An 18,461-nucleotide genomic window follows, 5' to 3' on the forward strand; every position below is an offset into this window, starting at 1 on the left:
GGCCATATAAAAACAAGGGATATGCTGGGTTTCACTTATGGATAGTAGTTTAGCATCCTCCGATTAAGACAAATATGAAGATCATGTCATGAGAGAGATTTTCAGATTCGGACTTCTGAAGAAAATAATGTTTTATATGTACTCCTTTATTTTAACTACTCAAGTTTATTTGAACGTACAAACACATTTGCCTACATCTGACTTATTTGGGAATAACATATATCTTCTTAGTTCAGTATTGATTTAAGACTTTGCTGCTTCTCTTCCTTGTAATGAATGAATGTGCATGAATGCAGTATTTTTATGAAGCAAACTGAAGAATTCTTGTTACTTGACTATAAATTCCCAAACCAAGAGAGGACACAGTAATTTCTTTTTTTTTTTTAATATTTTATTTATTTATTCATGAGAGAGATAGAGAGAGAGGCAGAGACACAGGCTGAGAGAGAAGAAGGCTCCATGCAAGGAGCCTGATGTGGGACTCGATCCCAGGACTTCAGGATCACGCCCTGGGCTGAAGGCAGGCGCTCAGCCGCTGAGCCACCCAGGCGTCCCCAGACACAGTAATTCTAATCACATTTTTAAACTGCATTAATTCATTCAGTAAGTACTTGCTAATGATCTGCTTCTTATATAGTGCAGTACTGAATGTTACAGAATTTGAGATAAAAGAAGATAGAAGATAGATGAATAGGTAGATACTTAGGTAGATGAAAAATCTAGTGGCTGATAGGTGTCGATGAAGATTGTTTGGATGTATCACAATATAAATGAAGTCAATGTAGTCACTTTAGCAACAGGTCATTAGACAAAACTAAGTTTAAATCCAAGCTCTTTTGTATCCAAGATGTGTGACCTTGGGCTGATTATATAAACCCTATAAGCCTCAGTTTCCTCTTTTTAAAATGGGGACAATAATACTTACCTCTCAAAGATGTTGTGAGAATTAAATAAGATAGTGTAAGGTAAATCAGCTAGTGTGTTGTCTGGCACATGGTAAATAATCAGTAAGTGGTGGCTATGGCTGTATTATGCCAATATGAAGCTGTGTAATTTGTTCAAAAGAAGCACGCAATCAAAGGCAAAGCAGAGGAGCCTTGTGACTTAAGAACTTATGAACACAAATAGAAACCCACAAACCCGAGGGTTAATGCTTGGTAGAGAAGATTTGGGTGAAAATAAAAGCAGAAGTGACATTGTCACTGGAGCATACAGGAAAGCAGGTGGCCAGTTGTCTTTGCCTTCCCTAGTGACCAGCTGCTGGATGGTCTAAGGAGCTGCACCTATCCGTCTAGCTCCATGACCTCTCCGACACTTAAACACCTTTCTGACTGGGAACAGAGTGGATCGTCAGTATCAGCCCCTGCATCTTGCTTCCTTCCAGTCTGGTCAGCTGTGAGCCTCAGACGCCTATAGATCCCTCCCAATCACTCCTATGTTTGTTCATTTCTGAGCTTCCACCTTGACCTCCACACTTTTAGTCTCTGGTCATTCTGCCTTGCATCTCAGTCTTCCTATAGATTTGGGACCCCCTACTGAACCCTGATCTTCTTTACCATGACTCTGATATTTGTTTAGAGGATCTCTGACCAATCCTCTTCCCTAGAGGGCTGTATTCTGCTGCCCAACACCCCTGCTTGCAATCGCCTTAAACTATGGTACACATTGGCCTTACCCTTCATGCTGGACTGCCTAGTATTAATAGCTTCTTGAACTTTACCTTGGTAAGAGACACCAGCCTTGAAGAGCCTAGCTGCCCTAATCCAAGCCAGCTTCTGTATTCACAGCCCATACTCTAGGGAGGAGTACTCACCCCAGTCTTGGCGTATGCTCTCTCTCCACTGGCCATGTGTTGTCAGGCCTTGTGATCCTGTTATGGCAACATTAATAATGCTTTCCCAATACAAATGACACAATTATTGGCATAGGGGCATGATATAGGGGTAATGAAAAACTTCAACATCCCCTGACAAGCTCATTCTGCTGAAAAGAGCATCAAATAAAGTTGGCACAACTTAAATCCAAACTAATTGCTTATTGAAGAGGTACTATTCTATGCTTAATTCTCACCAGCTAAGAAGAATGTGTTGGTGAAGTAAAAGTGACATGCAACTGAAAATAAGTGGCTACAACATGTTTGAACTTATAATAGCCAGAGAAGGCAATTCTGCACTTGCTAACCTGACACAAAGAAGACTTGAGCAAGTTAAGAAAAAAGATGGATGGACATGAGGCTCTGTCTGGCCAGGAACTGGGAAAGAAAGCGAAAGAGGAGTACAATGACTTAAAATTTAAATTTTTATAAAACCAGGGCACCTGGGTGGCTCAGTCAGTTGAGCATCTGACTCTTATTTACAGCTCAGGTCATGATCACAGGGTTGTGACATTGAGCCCTGTGTCTGGCTCTGTGCTCAGCTTGGAGTCTGCTCCAGATTCTCTCTCCCTCTGCCCCTCCCCCAGCTCCCACACACTCTCTCTCCCTGAATAAATAAATAAATAAAATCTTTAGGGATCCCTGGGTGGCGCAGCGGTTTAGCACCTGCCTTTGGCCCAGGGCGCAATCCTGGAGACCCAGGATCGAATCCCACGTCGGGCTCCCGGTGCATGGAGTCTGCTTCTCCCTCTGCCTATGTCTCTGCCTCTCTCTCTCTCTGTGTGTGTGTGACTATCATAAATAAATAAAAATGAATAAAATAAAATAAAATAAAATCTTTGAATTTTTATAAAACCAGTGATTTTGATGAAGAAGAGGGTGCATCTAAAAAAGATCAGGGTGGCTCCTCAAGAAGTATTCTGATAAGCTCATACTTTTAAGGAAATGTGCAAAAGGCAGGAGGAGGGCCTTGTTCATAGGAAGGGCTCAGGCCTGTGAAAATAATGCAAGAGGGCTAATGTCCAGAGACAATGAGGGGCTGCAAAAAGTACTGAAGATAATTAATGGGGTTTTGTTTGTTTTTTGCTTATGTTTATAGTAAGAACAACAATTAAGGTAGTGCTGCTGAACAGGGCAGACCATGTAATACAAATAGCTAAAAAACACAATCATTTCACTACAGTATTTCCTAGATTATAAGGTACAAACCTTTTCCCCTCACATTTTTAATATTTCCAGAATCAGAATGTATCTTCAATATATATATTTAATGTGGTAATGTTTTGGAAGAGAGTCTAGAAACAGTAATTAAACAGCATCATACAATAAATTGGTCTTAGGATAGAATTTTTTTATTTTTTAAAGATTTTTATTTATTTATTCATGAGAGACACAGAGAGAGAGGCAGAGACACAGGCAGAGGGAGAAGCAGACTCCATGCAGGGAGCCCGATGCAGGACTCAACCCCAAGACCCTGGAATCATACCCCAAGCTAAAGGCAGATGCTTAACCGCTGAGCTACCCAGACGTCCCTATTTTTTCTTTTTAAATAAAGATTTAAAATCATGTGTGTGAGCAGGGGAGGGGTCCCAGGAGAGGGAGAGAATCTCAAGCACACTGCCCACTAAGCAGAAAGCCCAGCAGGAGGCTCGATCCCACAACCCGGAGATCATGACCTAAGCCAAAAGCAAGAGTTGGATGCTGAGCCACGCAGGCACCCCTGTAAAAGAATTTTTTTTAATGGCATTTTATTCACCTAGCTCTGTTGGTATCAATCACACTCAGCAGATGAGGGGTCCACTTTGTGTCCTAGAAGGGGCAGTGCCAGTGGCCATCAAAGAGGTAGGAGAGATCAGAAAGCAGTTTGGAAGCCACATCCAGAAGTAGGAGGGGAGCAGAGGAGAAGAAGGGTTGATAAGCACTAATGAATAATAGAAAAGTCAAAAATATTAGAGATGGGACTGAGACAAGAGAGGGAAACTGTGGTCAAAACTTCTAAGAAGAAATAGAGACATTGCTGGCCCACAGAAGCTAAGTCACTGTACAAGCACATCACAAGAGGGAAAAGGGGATGATGTCTTAGCTCGAGTTGCCATAATAAATACCATAGACTGGCTGACTTAAAAGGGACTTATTTTTCACAGTTCTGGAGGCTAAGAGTCCAAGATCAAGGCACCAGCAGATCTGGTGTCTGGTGAGAGGCCATTCATTCCCTAGTTTACAGATAATCACCTTCTTGTGTACAGTAATCACTTTCTTGCTACACATAGAAAGAGAGATCATCTCTTTTGTGTCTTTTCTTATAAGACCACTAATCCCATTCATGAGGTCCGATGGATGATGGCTTGCCCTGGGCAGAATACTTTGAACTATGCCTGACTCATAATATATGGGCACTACTGTGTCTTGCTGCTTCTGAATCACTACCGCAATCAACTTAAAGCCTGTGTGCTCCAGGGTCCAACTTAGAAGATGTTTAGATTAAAATATAGATCTGCACTCACGAACTAGGAAAAGACATTGGAAAGTGATATAAGCAAAACCTTGAGTTTAAAAAAAAAAGACAGATAAGGAATGGTCCAAATAAATAATCAGATAACAAAGTAGCCAAAAGACAGAGATTTTACCAGAATAATTTAAGGGGGAGTAGGGGATATTATCTATTTCCACTGGGTCTATGAACCCATATTAAAAAATAATTTCATAGAACCTATAGACCATTTGGTGGGAAGGAAATTTTTCCTACCATGTATGATTAGACCTTTAGAAACCATGATGCACCCAGAAGGTCCCTATGCAGCTTGAATGTAAAGAATTTAGCACCTGGACAAGGGATAATATCTTTTCATGATTTTTAACTCTTATTTCTACCATGTTAATAGTAGATAATATACATGAGTTTTTAAGTGGCAGAATTTCTCATTTCCTATTAAAAACAATCTTGATACTCAAAAATACAGTCCTAATCTTACTTGTCTTCTCAAATGCACCCCTCTTTCCCAGCTGCTGCTTCCTTTGGGATATCCATGTAGTCCCAGGAAAGCTGACTCCACCTTTATTTCCAGGAGATAGGACATGGGTTCCAGATTAAGCCAACCAATGAATTTCATTTTCTTTGTCCCAGTGACTACTTCAGGTAGGGGCATGTGAACTAAGTCAGTCCAATGAAAAAGAATATCAGGACTTTTGCTAGAAGTGCCAGAACAAAAGTAATTTGCTTCAGGAGGTAAACACAGGAGCTTTTAACCCTGGGAGGTCTTGGCCACAATCTTGGGACCACAAGAGGAGAGTCTATTAAGAATGGAGCTATCACTAGGGATTAAAGCAAACAAATGAAAATGGAACCTTCAGGTACTCTCTACATTGTGGGAGCCGCCTGGGAAACATGATCCTGAAGCCTTTGAACTTTTCACTTATGGGAGCCAATAAATCACATTTTTTGTTTAAACCAATTTGAGTTAAATTTTCTATTTCTTAAAACCAAAGCATTCCTTTTGATTCAAAAGAATGAATACACATGGCTAAGACAGAATGGAATACATTTCAGATAGGTTAAAGAGTTAAATTTGAAAAATGGCTCACACAAGAAAAGTTATGTGTTGAAAAGATGAAAGTGGTGTAAGCATTTTTTTAAAGATTGTATTTATTTATTTGAGATAGAAAGAAAGAGAGAAAGCATGAGTAGAGGGAGGGGCATAGGAAAAGAGAGAAGCAGGCTTCCTGCTGGGCAAGGAGCTTGGCTGAGTTTCAATTCCAGGACCCTGAGATCAAGACCTGAGCCAAAGGCAGATGCTTAACCGACTGAGCCACCCAGGTGCCCCAAGCACTTCTTGACCTTTACATTGTAAAAGCCCTCATGAAAAAAGAAGTAAAAGATTTATAAAAGAAAACCATTTTCTAAACCATGGTTTATAAAAGAAAAACATTTATAGATTTGACTACTTAAAACTTCTTAATTTATGGAGATCAAACAGTACTACAAACAAAATAGATAAATGAGAGATTCTAGAACTTTTGCAACTATATATAACAAAATATATAAACATATATGACAAAGAGCAGTGTACTTATATAAAAACGTCTCACAAACTTATAAGAAGAAAACATCTCAAAAGAATGGGTAAAGAACATGAGAAGGCAGGAAAATAAAGGAATTCAATTGGTCAATTAAAATTAAAGTGGTCAAGTCTTACAGATTAGGGACCCAGATCAAGGTAAGACCAAATGGTTTTGTGTCCAGCAAATTATCAAGAACTTTAAAATGATATCTTGGCTGGCTAAAGATGCAGAGAAATAAACAAAATCATCATACAATATTGGGCATGGAAATTGGTTCAAGCATTAGACAGCAATTTGGCATTGTGTATAAAAAACCCTAATGTATGCAAACAATTTAACACAGTCATTTCATTTCAGAATTTTAAATATTTAATACTTTCTTTACCTGGAGGTTCCTAAGTGGTAATAATAATGCTACCACTTAATATTTGCAAGATTCTATGCAAAAGTACTTTCCATCTATTATCTCAGTCCATCTTCTCCAACACCCAGAAACACAATCACTACTATCATCCCCATTGTACAGATGAGGAAACCAAGGCTCAATATGGTGAATGAATGTGCTTCTGATCAGATGACAAGTAAGTAGTGGAGCTGGGATTCGGTCATAGAACATCTGGTTGCAGAGCCCTCATGCTTCACAATTATACTAAAGTATTCTTTTGGCCCTTGGCTCGTATTCTGCTCAATTTACTTTTTCTTTTAAAAGGAAGGTGTATTAATCTTGAGTCACTACTTAAAAGGCATCCTTCTGCTAAGAATACAAAGCTGAGAAAATGGAAGAGAAAGAAGGCAAGAAAACCATAATTTATTGAGCCCTTATGATATATTAGGGACTGTGCTACCCTCCTTGAAGCCACAGGACCACTTTGCAATGGAGTTATGATTATCCCTATTTTCACTAATAAGTTGAGACAGAGAGATCATGACATTACCAAGGTCACTGAGCTATGTAGCAAAACCAGAATTCCAATTTACATCTGCCTGACTCCTAAGCCCTTGCTCTTTTTACAACTGGCTAATAAAAAACAAATGTAAAAACACAGTATTTAGTGGGGGGAAAATAAACTTCTGCAATTAGCTTTAAAAAGTGAATTGTATAAGTAAGAATTGGGAGACCTATTTTATTAACATATCAGGTACAAAAGAAATCTCAGTATTTGGGTTGATTGTGAAGTACCATGAGTGAGTAGTGGGACTACCAGAACACTCCTACCATCTCAGAGAGCATGAACAGAAAAGCTATGTCCTGGAAAGGGGCAAGAATGTTCCAGCTGGTTTGCACACTGCTCGTACCAGATAAGGAAAGTTGAGATGAATTCTGAGTGCCACATTTTAAAAGGACAGACAGCGATGGATGTCCAGAGGAGAGCAGCCAGCTGGTAACAAAATATATACACACATCTATGCAAATAAACATATGTGAAGATTGGATTATTTCACAAAAGTTCAACGAGAAGATCCAAGAGGTAGCTGAAAACCACCCTCAATTAGCTAAAGGGCAGCTATATGGAAGAAATCCTTCTTAATATTGTTTATGACGCCAGAGGACAGGGAGCTGTGGTTGGAAGCAGGCAGACTTGGGCCAATTAATGAAGAATCAAAGCATGACCATATCTTGCCTATCTTTTTAGGCACTAAAATGCCAAGCTCAGTCCTTTAGACATAGCAGGCACTCTGCATATATGTGTTGAACTGAATTGAATGTTCGATTGCTGCTCAAGAAGTTTGTTTTGTAAAAAAAAAAAAAAAAAAAAAAAAAGAAGTTTGTTTTGTGGGGGTTGTGATGTGTGAACAAAAACTAGCTGGCAACCTGTTGTAATGAAAACTCCCATTTTGTAAAGAGAAATTCTTACACCTTGTCCCACTCCACCTTTCTCACAGCCATTACCTGCTTCCCTCCCAGCAGGGCTTCAAAGAGGAGTCTTCACTCCATCCACTCCAATCTGACTTCTAACTCTCTAGAATATGTGCTCATCAGATCTAATCATCAAACGTAATCGTTGCACTCATCTTATACCAGGGAGAACTGTTGGTCATTTCCTCCCGGAAGGGCTCTTCTCCCTTTACTTTCAGATCTCTGCTGTGCATTCTCATGCTACCTTTCTGTTCCTCCTCTGCCTCCTCCCCTGGCTCTTCCTCCCCTGGCAACTGCCTGGACACTTTTTCTTTCAGCACTCTTCTCCCCGTGTTCTTTCCCAGGATATCCCATTCATTCTGAGGACATAGCTACCAGTGGGCACTGACTTCTGAACCTGTACACTCTGTCCAAACCTGTCTCCTGATCTGCAGCCCTGTCTCATTTGCCACTGGTATCCTACAATCACTGCAAACTTAATATGCTACTCATCATCCCCACCACACTGGCTCTCTTTTCCCCGTTTAGCTTAATGTCATTACACATCAACCTTGGCCTCTCTCCCCTGCTCCCAAACTCCTATCTAATCAATAACCATGTCCTCAGTGCTACTTCTAAATCTCCCTTGGATTTGTCACTACTTTTCATCCCACTGCTGCTATGGTGATTCAGACCTTAATCCCTTCCTTAGACTATTACAGGGACCTTCTAATTGGCTTTCCAGGCACCAGGCTCCCCTTATTGTAGCGCAGCCTTCATCTTGCCAGCTAAAGTTTTATTTATTTATTTTTAATATGAATCTCTCCCCTATTTAAGAGCCTCTGATAATTATTGTCTTTAGTATAAAGTCCAAATTCCCCACCTAAATCAAGGTTCTTTTTGATACGGCTACAACCCGTCTTGCCATAGTCATTTTCAGCTCACACCAGACTTCCCTCTTTTTTCTGAGCACAATTTGCCTTTTCACAACTTTGTACCCCTTTTCATCCTATTCTCATTAGCAAAATGCCCCTCCTCTTTCCTTGGCCAAACTATCTCCTCCTTCAGTGCCCAACCCAAACTTCAGCATCTCAAAAAAAAAAACGATCCTTTTTAGTCTCTAAGGCAGACATCAGAGCAAGAGATATGGCATTTAAAGCAATGGTCTGGGGGTGCCTGGCTGGCTCATTTGGTGGAACATGTGACTCTTGATCTTGGTGTTATGAGTTCAAGCCCCATGTTGGGTATGGAGATTACTTAAAAATAAAATCTTTTAAAAATAAATAAACAAAATAAAGCAATGGACTGGGTGGGTAATTGTAGAGAGGCAAGCCCAAGGGGCCTTCCAGCATTCGGAAATCAGGAAGGACCCAGCAAAAGAGAATGAGAAGGAATACATGATGAAGTAGGAGGAAAGTCAGTATGGTATGATGGAAGCCAAGTAAAGAAAATGTTTCAACAAGAAGGGAGTGATCATCAGTGTCAAGAAGCTGCTGAGAGGACAGTAAGGTAGGACAATTGACCCTCAGATCAGGCAACCTAGAGGTCACTGTGATCCTCTTGTGTGTGTTTTCAGTGAAGTAATGGGGGAACAAAAGGCTGATTGAACTGGCTTCAAGAGATAGAAATGAGGAATTAGACGTTTGATGAATGGATAAAGTATTGGATGAATGAAGAAATGATGTCTTAGAGAGGATTCCATAATTGGTCAGGAACCAAAATAGATGAGTTATTTTGAACTCTTAGAGTCTCTGAAAAGTTTCCAAATAGAAACAAGGATGCAGTATCATGATAAAGCTTTTATTAAGTGACAAGGGAATTCAGAGTAGGATTAACCAAGGAGTATGGTTATTTAGGAAAGAACTCTATGTGAGTTCTGTAGTGATCCCATTTCATATACTGCTGACCCAGTTCATAAAGATCTTCATGCAGGACTTCTCAGAGCCTTCCGAGAAGAGCTGTCCCTGCCAGCACTTGGGTATAGCATATTCAGAGACTTTCCAAACACTTCTTGCTAGTGTGTGGAGTTGCTATAAGAAGCCCACAAGGCCAGCTCTCATTCCTTTGGAGGCTGAGAAGTACCACATCTGAATGATTAGATAGAGGTGAAAAGGAAAAACCTGACCCATCCATCATAGTGCATTTGAAAATGCTATGTTTAGATATGTTTCTATATAAAATTTTTATACTGAAACAATAATGGAGATGGGCTAAGTGATCACCTATATTTGAGGAAGACTTAGGCTATTCTTACCTGCCACCCCCTGAAGTATATAATAGTAATGAAATATGGAAAATACAGACTTTGGGTAGGCCAGACCCAAGCTTTGATTTTGTGATGTTTCTCAAATAGTGAGTGTCTTAAAAGGCACTTTGGTACAGATCCCATGTAGAATGTGTTTTTACTTACATGACTGAGGGCAAATAACCCAGGGACCACCTATTTCCTTTTATGGAATTGTCCATGGTGAAGTCCAGGGCTTGGATTGTGGAATAGAACCTGCCATATAATATTCAAAGAAAAAAAAAAAAAGAATATTAGAAGAACCTACTGTCTTACCATGTTTCCCGTAGTTCTTCAAAAGCATGCTCTTGTTTGTCTGTGTCTTTTCCCATTGCTGTGCTATGTGGAGTACCCCAATGCCTTTTTTCTGGCATGCTTAGATCTGGGAGCACCTTTCTAGGAGGCCTTCCTCATCCTCTCAGACACAAACCAATTCCCTCTCTATGCTCCCCAAGCCATTTTCATGTGTCATTTCATCTCCACAGCTACTGCACTGAACTACAGTTGTTTACTCCTCTAGCTGTTTACCCTCACTGGGCTGTGAGTTTCCTGAAGTCAGTGATTTCGTCTCCTTCCTATTTTTATCCTTTACATCTAGAATAGCGCTTGTACATTTTGGGCACACAGTCACTGTTTTGAATGGATGTATGAATGCTTGAGAGTATTTATGAATGAATGAGTGAATGAATACACGAAAAGATCAGAAAAAAATGTTATCCCCCCAAAAGGAAGCTGATAAAAGCATAAAAGTGCCAGTGTACTTTACATATATGCCCAATTTGGGCATGTAAGGGTACTTTTCAAGTCCGGCTGAGATGACAAGAACATTACAACATAATGCATATGAAGAAGAGATATTACAATTGACTAGTAATATGTGTAGCACAAGTTGATGAAAACTGTGCTGATTGAAAGCAGAGTTGTGCAGCAAAATTGATTGTTTTTGATCTAGATTTGAGAGAGATTTGATCTGTAGGACACACGAACATTTTGATGTTTGTTATTTCTTTTAAGCAAGATATTTTTCATCTTAAAACATAAGGGCAAGGTACACCTTAATAAACATGTTTATCTAAAGCGTGGCTTTGTTGTAAAACAAGAAAGGAAAGAAAGGAGAGAGGGAGGGAGAGACAGAGGGGAGGAAGGAGGAAGAAAGGAAGGAAAGAAGGAAGGAAGGAAGGAAGGAAGGAAGGAAGGAAGGAAGGAAGGAAGGAAGGAAGGAAAAATAAACTTCTAAGATGAAAGCTACCTGTTACATTGAACTAGTCATTTTATCCCAACATGCTTTGGCTCCTTTCATGCATACTTTGTAAAATTATAATAACCCTTACTAGTATTTACATTATAAAAGTGTTGTTACTGTAAATTAGATAGTATAAAACGGGTTATGATGTCTTCTCTGAAAGACATGCACCCCGTACACAAATGAGGTATTATTATTTAGTTCTTCCTTTTCAATCTCATTAAATGAGAATTAGATGAAAACTCGGCTTTAAGCAATATTCAGTGGGTAAATGATTATTGACTCAAGTGAAATGAAAAAAAAATCTTCAGCTGAAAACTCAGTGTAGCCAGTCTGTGCACCAGGCAAAAATATCATATTTATCTGTGATGTTCATCACTGCTTTTTATCACCTCTCTGTGCTGTAATCACAAACTGAAGACAAGGCTTTCCATTCAGTCATCGTGAGCATTTTTGAGCCTATGGATGTCCTGGACTGATTACAATTTAGAAGCAATGCTTCAACTAATCAAGCCCTGGGGCTGGTTTTGTCATTGATGAGGGCTTGAGCAAACCTGGTCAGGCCTTTGCTTCCACTCCTGGTTCTTAGGCTCAGGGACAGTTATTAACCACAACATTTCAGATTAGTGACTGCTGACACTTCTGTGCGCCCCATCAGCACCACCCAGGCCGGAGCCTTTCTAGCTTCCTCTTGCCATACAGGGTTACAATGGCAGGAGTGGGGTTGTGAAATAAGATTTAGGGAATTGCTGTGAATGTCCAGAACTTCAGTTCCTGGCATGAAAAACTCAAAGAACACACTGGGAAAGTTCGGGATAATAGAGCCAGCGAGACAGACTTGCACAGTGTAACTGTGCCCGGGCTCTGTGTGTGGGTAAGAGCTTCAGCCCATCTCCAGGTCTTGGTCCTTGCTCCTGGACTGCCTCCTGCTCCTCCCCTCACGTCCAAACCCCTCACAGCATTCATCCATTATGTATTGGCTCACCTTCACTCCCTCCGACCAACCTTCAGCATTGTTTACTGAGGTGGTCATCTGTTTTCCGCCTGACCCATTTATTCTGGCTTCTGGATTTTGTTCTCAGAGAGGCCTCCTGCTTGGATAGCTGTCTGGCCAGCTGTGGGGCCAGCTGCCTGCTCCAGACTCCAAGGTGACCAAAATTCTCTCCTCTCCTTCTAGCCAGTTCCAATACACAAGCATGGCAATGAGTGGATGATAATGGTAATGTGATAAGTGTACCTGACCAGATTTTTACCTATGATGGGCTGCTCAGAGAGGCCAGTGACATCATGCACCAGAGTGGGCCTGGAGTCCAGGAAGACAGTGCGGGCCCACAAGGCCTGGCAAAGGATTGGGCACAGAGGAAGAGCTGAGTGCAGAGCAAAGAAGGCAGGCTTGGTTTCCTCCAGAGTTTTAGGCACATCTGGCATGGGTGGTGAAACCACAGTCCCACACACAGGCCATGCCTATCAGCAAGAGTGTTGCTGTGTAGCCAGCTGAGCTCCAGGAGACTCCAGGTGATGAGGAAGCCTTTGTGGTGGCCCTCTTTCCTTACTTATGGGAAGAAAATCGAGGGATTACATCTTCCATTTTTAAGGTAAACTTTCTGAAACTGTTGTGTAGACCCTGTGCACTGGCTCCATTTATTTCTCAACTCATGTGACCCGGCTTCTGCCTCCTGGCCAACTGCTCAAGTATCTCCTCGGCACTCACCCCATGGCTGCCTCGCAGCCTTTTTCGTGATCTCTTGACAGCATTTGCCTTTGTTAACTATGACCCACTTGTTGAAACATGTTTTTCCTTTGTCCTCTGTGATATCTCACATTCTTGTTTCCTGCATCTCCCTCTGATTACACCTTCTTACTCTTTTTTATTTTCTTAAGGAAACTTTTTTCTGCCCATCCTTTAAGGTCAGTGTTTCTCTTGAGTGCTCTTGGGCCTTTTCTCTTCCCTGATGTCAGACAGGGCATCTCGTTCATCAGTGAGGTTCATGTACTGTATCCTGAAACATCTAGCTCACACTACCTGCTGCTACCCTGCCAGTGTTCTCCAGGCATCACAAACCAAACATGGTCTGGTCTGAACTCCCCCTTCTCCTCCCCAGCTCCTCTATTTTGCATTTCTATTTCACTGTCCTAGTGACTGACATCACCGTTCACCCAGGTGCTCAAGCCAAACATCTGAGCAGTGGTCTTGACTTTCCCCTTCAAGACTCTTAGCATTCAAGCGATCACACATTTTAGTAGGTTCCACCTCCTCTATGACGGAGTTTATATGGCTCTGAATAATTTGGTCCCACTTACCTTTCCTGTCTTATCTCTGACCGCTCTGTGTCAGCTATGCTGAACAAATTTTTGGTGCTCAGATCCTCAGCATGCACAGTCATCTCTGTCACCTCCAAAATGTGCATCCATTGCACCCTCCACCTGAAACAGACTGGCCCCATTTCTTTCTCTCTCTCTCTCTCTTTTTTAAAGATTTTATTTATTAGAGAGAGAGAGAGCACATAAGTGAGGGGGAAGGGCAGAGGGAGAAGGAGAAGTAGACTCTCGTCAAAGCAGGGAGCCCGACATGGGGCTCAATTCCAGGACCCTGGGACATGACCAGAGCTGTAGGCAGATGCTTACCTGACTGAGCCACCAGCAAGGTACCACTCCATTCCTCTTTTTTCTATAATTATTATTTTTTAAGACTTTATTTATTTGACAGAGAGTGAAGAGAGCACAAGCAGGGGGAGCAGAAGAGGAAGAGGGAAAAGCAGGCTCCCATTGAGCAGGGAGCCTGACGCAGGGCTGGATTGCAGGACCCTGAGTTCATGACCTGAGATGAAGGCAGACACTTAAGCAACTGAGCCACCCAGGCACCCCTCCATGTCTTTTTTTTAAATTTTTTAAAAAGATTTTATTTATTTATTCATGAGAGACACAGTGAGAGAGGCAGAGACACAGATAGAGGGAGAAGCAGGCTCCATGCAGGGAGCCCAATGCAGGACTCGATCCCGGGACCCCAGGATCATGCCCTGAGCCAAAGGCAGATGCTCAACTGCTGAGCCACACAGGGATCCCCCCGATAATATAAATTTTGACCCAGAAGATGCAATTACGATTTTACTAAACAAGACATATCAAGTCCCTCTAATATCAAAAGGAATTGAAGATTATCTAAAACTCTTTAGAAGAATTTATCAACATTAGAATCATGAGCAGAGAGCAGTTAATAGACGTAGATTTCACATCTGTCCCTTGTGGGCTTCTTTTCCAGAAATCAGTATCCAGATTCTCTGAGCCATGTTTTGGGATCACCCAAGCATTCCATCCTCCTGAATTTTCATAAATTACTGGATTCCTGACACACTCCATGCTTAAGAAGATGGGGATCAGAATAAGGTAAGTGTTAGCTTCTCTGTTTTTCAAATCCTTGATTCTCCTCTCTGGAGTCTTTGTCAAGATGTGTGACTGGCTTCCATTCTAGTCTTGATGGCCTAACAATGTTTGAATAGCCTGTGCAGATGAAGAAATGTTGTGAAGTCTCTTGAGGAATTATGTCCTTTCAAATTTTCTTTTTTGTTTCAAGACTATTTACACTCATCATATCGTGCTATTAATTTTTTCTTAATGTGATTCCACATAGACCAAAGTGGGCCTTGAAAAATCAACCTGCTCCCTACTCTGGGGCATCTTTTGATCCGGATGCATACTGAGAATGCAGGACATGAGCAATGCAATTAAACTTCAAAAACAACAATATGGCTAACATAATTTGTTATGGATTACCCCCATTCCATCCTACTGTCAACCTTCCTTAGTCTCATACCTGCTTTAGTTTTTTATTAAAAGAATTAGTATTATTTAGTGTTATTTATTTTCTTATTTATTATCTATCTCCTCTTTTAGAATGTAAGCTTGACGAGGGCAGGGATTTTGTTTTATTCACCACTACATATTGAGCACATGGAATAGTAACTGATACATGGTAGGCACTCAATGAATATGTGTTGATTGATTGAATGATGTCTTTTTAAAAAATTTCTTAAAAGGCTGATGCATACCCAGATCTCTAGAGATCTAATGCAGGTCTGGTTAGCAGCCCTGTCCCCCTTAACACTTTTATTGATGACTAAGATAATAACATTGATAGCATGATAAACAGTTTTACAGATGACACACCAACTAGAAAGGATAATAAATCAGCTGGATAATACAATCAGGATCTCCCCCTACCCCCTGCCTGAATCCTGACAAAATGTAATAATGAATCACATCTAACAATATAAAGTTTAATAGGGATAGATGTAAAGTACTCAAAGATCCAAAATTCAATTGTACAAGTACAGATTGGGGGCGAGATGACTTACAATTGCTCACGTAGGAAGATTTAGCGTCTCCTGTAGATTGTTAGTAGATGATGAGTCAACACAGTGTGATGTAACTTCAAAAAAAATCAATCTTTTTCTATATTAATAGAAATATAGTGTTTAAGTTGAGAAGTAGTTCCCTAGTACTCACTTGTGATCAGGCCACATTTCTTCCGTATTATGAATCCTGATCTTCAGCCTGTAAGAAAGACATTGATAAATAGAAGATTATTCAAGAAGAGTAAAAAGAATAAGGGATCTGGTAAATAGTGTCATATAAAAAAATGAAGAATTTAAGATTGTGTGGGGGTGATGATGGGGGTGACAACTAGCAAATGCAGCTAATTTCTAAAGTTAGAGGGCCTATCCTGCAGAGGAGAGATATTTCTCCTGAGTAATCCCAAATGGCAGATGGAGGATCCATGAGTGGATGATGTAAGCATGTATATTTCAACCCAATAGAATTTACCAATAGTTAGACTTGCCCACCAACCAAGTAGATAACTGTTTGTATTAAGTTCCCTGACCCTGTTGGTATTCAAGCAGAATCTAGGCATTCCTTCCCCATTTGTTGGATATACTTGTGATGGAAGTTCAAACACCAGGGTGAGGGATGGGGTTCATCACAAGAGCAAACACATATAGAATGCCTACTATATGACAGGTACCATAATATGTGATTAATGTGGATTGTTACGTTTAATACTCATATCAATCCTATTAGTTCCATCTTACAGGTGAGAAGAGAGAGACTCACAGGGGTTAAGCAACTTGCCCAGGGTCTTATACCTTGTACAAAGCAGAGCAAGGATTTGAACTTAAGCAGTCACATCTCTGACCCTAATTATTACTCTATAAAGGACTCCAACTTCTAGAAAACCATTCTTTCCCATCCTGACATTCTATCATTATAATAAAGTAACCAAACCAACGAGGTTATTACCTCAAGTAGTAAATGATTCTCTAGTAAATAGTTTCTTTCAGTAGTATGCAGGAACTAAATTTTCCTGGGCATTTGCCACTTGTGGTGCACCATATGGAGCCCAGCATAGGACCTGATGCACAAAAAGGTGCTCACTAATTATTTTTTAAGCAAAGAGAATGAGTGAATGCAACTACACAAGATTGGCTATATTTGAAATGACAAAATCTCAATATATTGTGCCCGAGGAGAAAGAAGAGAATTTCTGGATGGTCGACTGAAGACACTTGGCAAAAAGTGGTAATCCATCATTTCTAGCAAAGGCCTTGAGAATTCCTGATCAGTTTGGACAATATTCATTTCAACAAATATTTATTGAGTGCCTGTCCTGTGCTAGGTGTGTCCAACATGCTGAGGGTCCAGAGGTGAATCAGAGGATGTACTGTTAGTGGGGGAAATGGACAGGTAAGCAACTTCTTACAATGCAATGTGACAAGTGCTGTCTCAGGAATGTGTGTGTGTGTGTGTGTGTGTGTGTGTTTTGACGATTACAGAGACACAGAACTAATTCTACTTGGTTGAAAGAGTTGCTGGATACTTGATACATCTTAAAAATGACTGCCACATACTTATAGGAGTTTATTTGGTCTTCATAAAGACCACGTGAGTCATGATCCCTTTATGTACAGAAGATGAAATAAAGTTTCAAAGAGGTTAGGTGAGTTCCCCAAGGTCATGCAGCTCGTAAGAATAATTGCTGGCATTTAGTGTGTGCTTAGGCTACCCGAGGCTCTGTTTTAGGGCTATTAAGACATTTTCTAAAAAAGATTTATTTACTTATTTTAAAGAGAGAGAATGTGTGGGGGAAGGGGCAAAGGAAGAGGGAGAGATAGAATCTCAAGCAGACTCCATGCTGAGTGTAGAGCCTGATGCAGGGCTCATCTCATGACCCTGATATCATGATCTTAGCCCGAACTCAGAGTTGGATGCTTAACCACCTGAGCCACCAGGCACCCCAGCCCTGTTAAGGCATTACTAAGTCTCTTACTGATATCACCATCATTTTGCAACTGAGAAAACCAAGGCACAAGATTTAAATGACTTGCCTGGAGTCACATAGCTAGAAAGTGGAAAAATGAAGATTTGTATCTCTACATTCTGGCTTTGGCAGGCACGCACATACCCACTGAGCTAAATTACCTTTAACTGGTCCGCCTAAAGAGCTGGAACTCACTTGGAGTCTGATTCCAAGTTCAGCTTTATTTCAAGTGACCTTGCCCTTTAGTGATATTGCATCCAAATGAAAAGAAATGGTGTGTGCCTGGACATAAGGAGGAGCCGTGTAGGTTGGGCATCCATGGAAGTGTTTTGGGAGTGGTGTGGTAAAATCTAGAACATGCTTTAGTTGTGTACACAGAATTTTTCAGGGCAGCCAAAATTTGGCTTGCTGTTCTCCAGGTCAGCACTTTGAGCTCAAAGGAACTATCCACCAACACTTAGCCTGAGCCTTTTTAAAATTGAGTTTAATTTTTTTTAAAGAAGACAACAGGATGTAAAACATTAAGAATGAAGCAAGTTAAATTCAATACCTTATAAATAAGCAAGAGTGGAGTTACAGAAAAGAAGAAATGAAGCACATAATTGCTTAAATTGTCCAAGCCTTTTCTCTATAATAAAAATTCTTGGATTGAAAAATAGTTCAGGGATCCCTGGGTGGCGCAGCGGTTTGGCACTTGTCTTTGGCCCAGGGCGCGATCCTGGAGACCCGGGATCGAATCCCACATCAGGCTCCCGGTGCATAGAGCCTGCCTCTCCCTCTGCCTATGTCTCTGCCTCTCTCTCTCTCTCTGTGACTATCATAAATAAATAAAAAATTAAAAAAAAAAAAAAA

At 40.7% G+C, this 18,461-nt stretch overlaps 1 protein-coding gene across 5 annotated transcripts in view; it reads left to right on the plus strand.

The window, feature by feature from the left end:
• The window catches only part of MKLN1 (muskelin 1), a 317,327-nt gene that overhangs the window by 9,302 nt on the left and 289,564 nt on the right, over positions 1–18,461 (plus strand). For 4 of the 5 annotated variants that reach the window (XM_041727786.1, XM_041727787.1, XM_041727785.1 and 1 more), the window contains one exon: positions 14,556–14,680. In XM_041727786.1, coding sequence (XP_041583720.1) covers positions 14,652–14,680 — 29 coding nt within the window. In that variant the 5' untranslated portion in view covers positions 14,556–14,651. Of the gene's footprint in view, positions 1–14,555; positions 14,681–16,967; positions 17,036–18,461 lie in introns of all 5 variants that reach the window. The other variant, XM_041727788.1, reaches the window with a different exon arrangement.

The sequence above is a fragment of the Vulpes lagopus genome, chromosome 13, assembly GCF_018345385.1.
Source record: "Vulpes lagopus strain Blue_001 chromosome 13, ASM1834538v1, whole genome shotgun sequence".
Lineage (NCBI taxonomy): Eukaryota > Metazoa > Chordata > Mammalia > Carnivora > Canidae > Vulpes > Vulpes lagopus.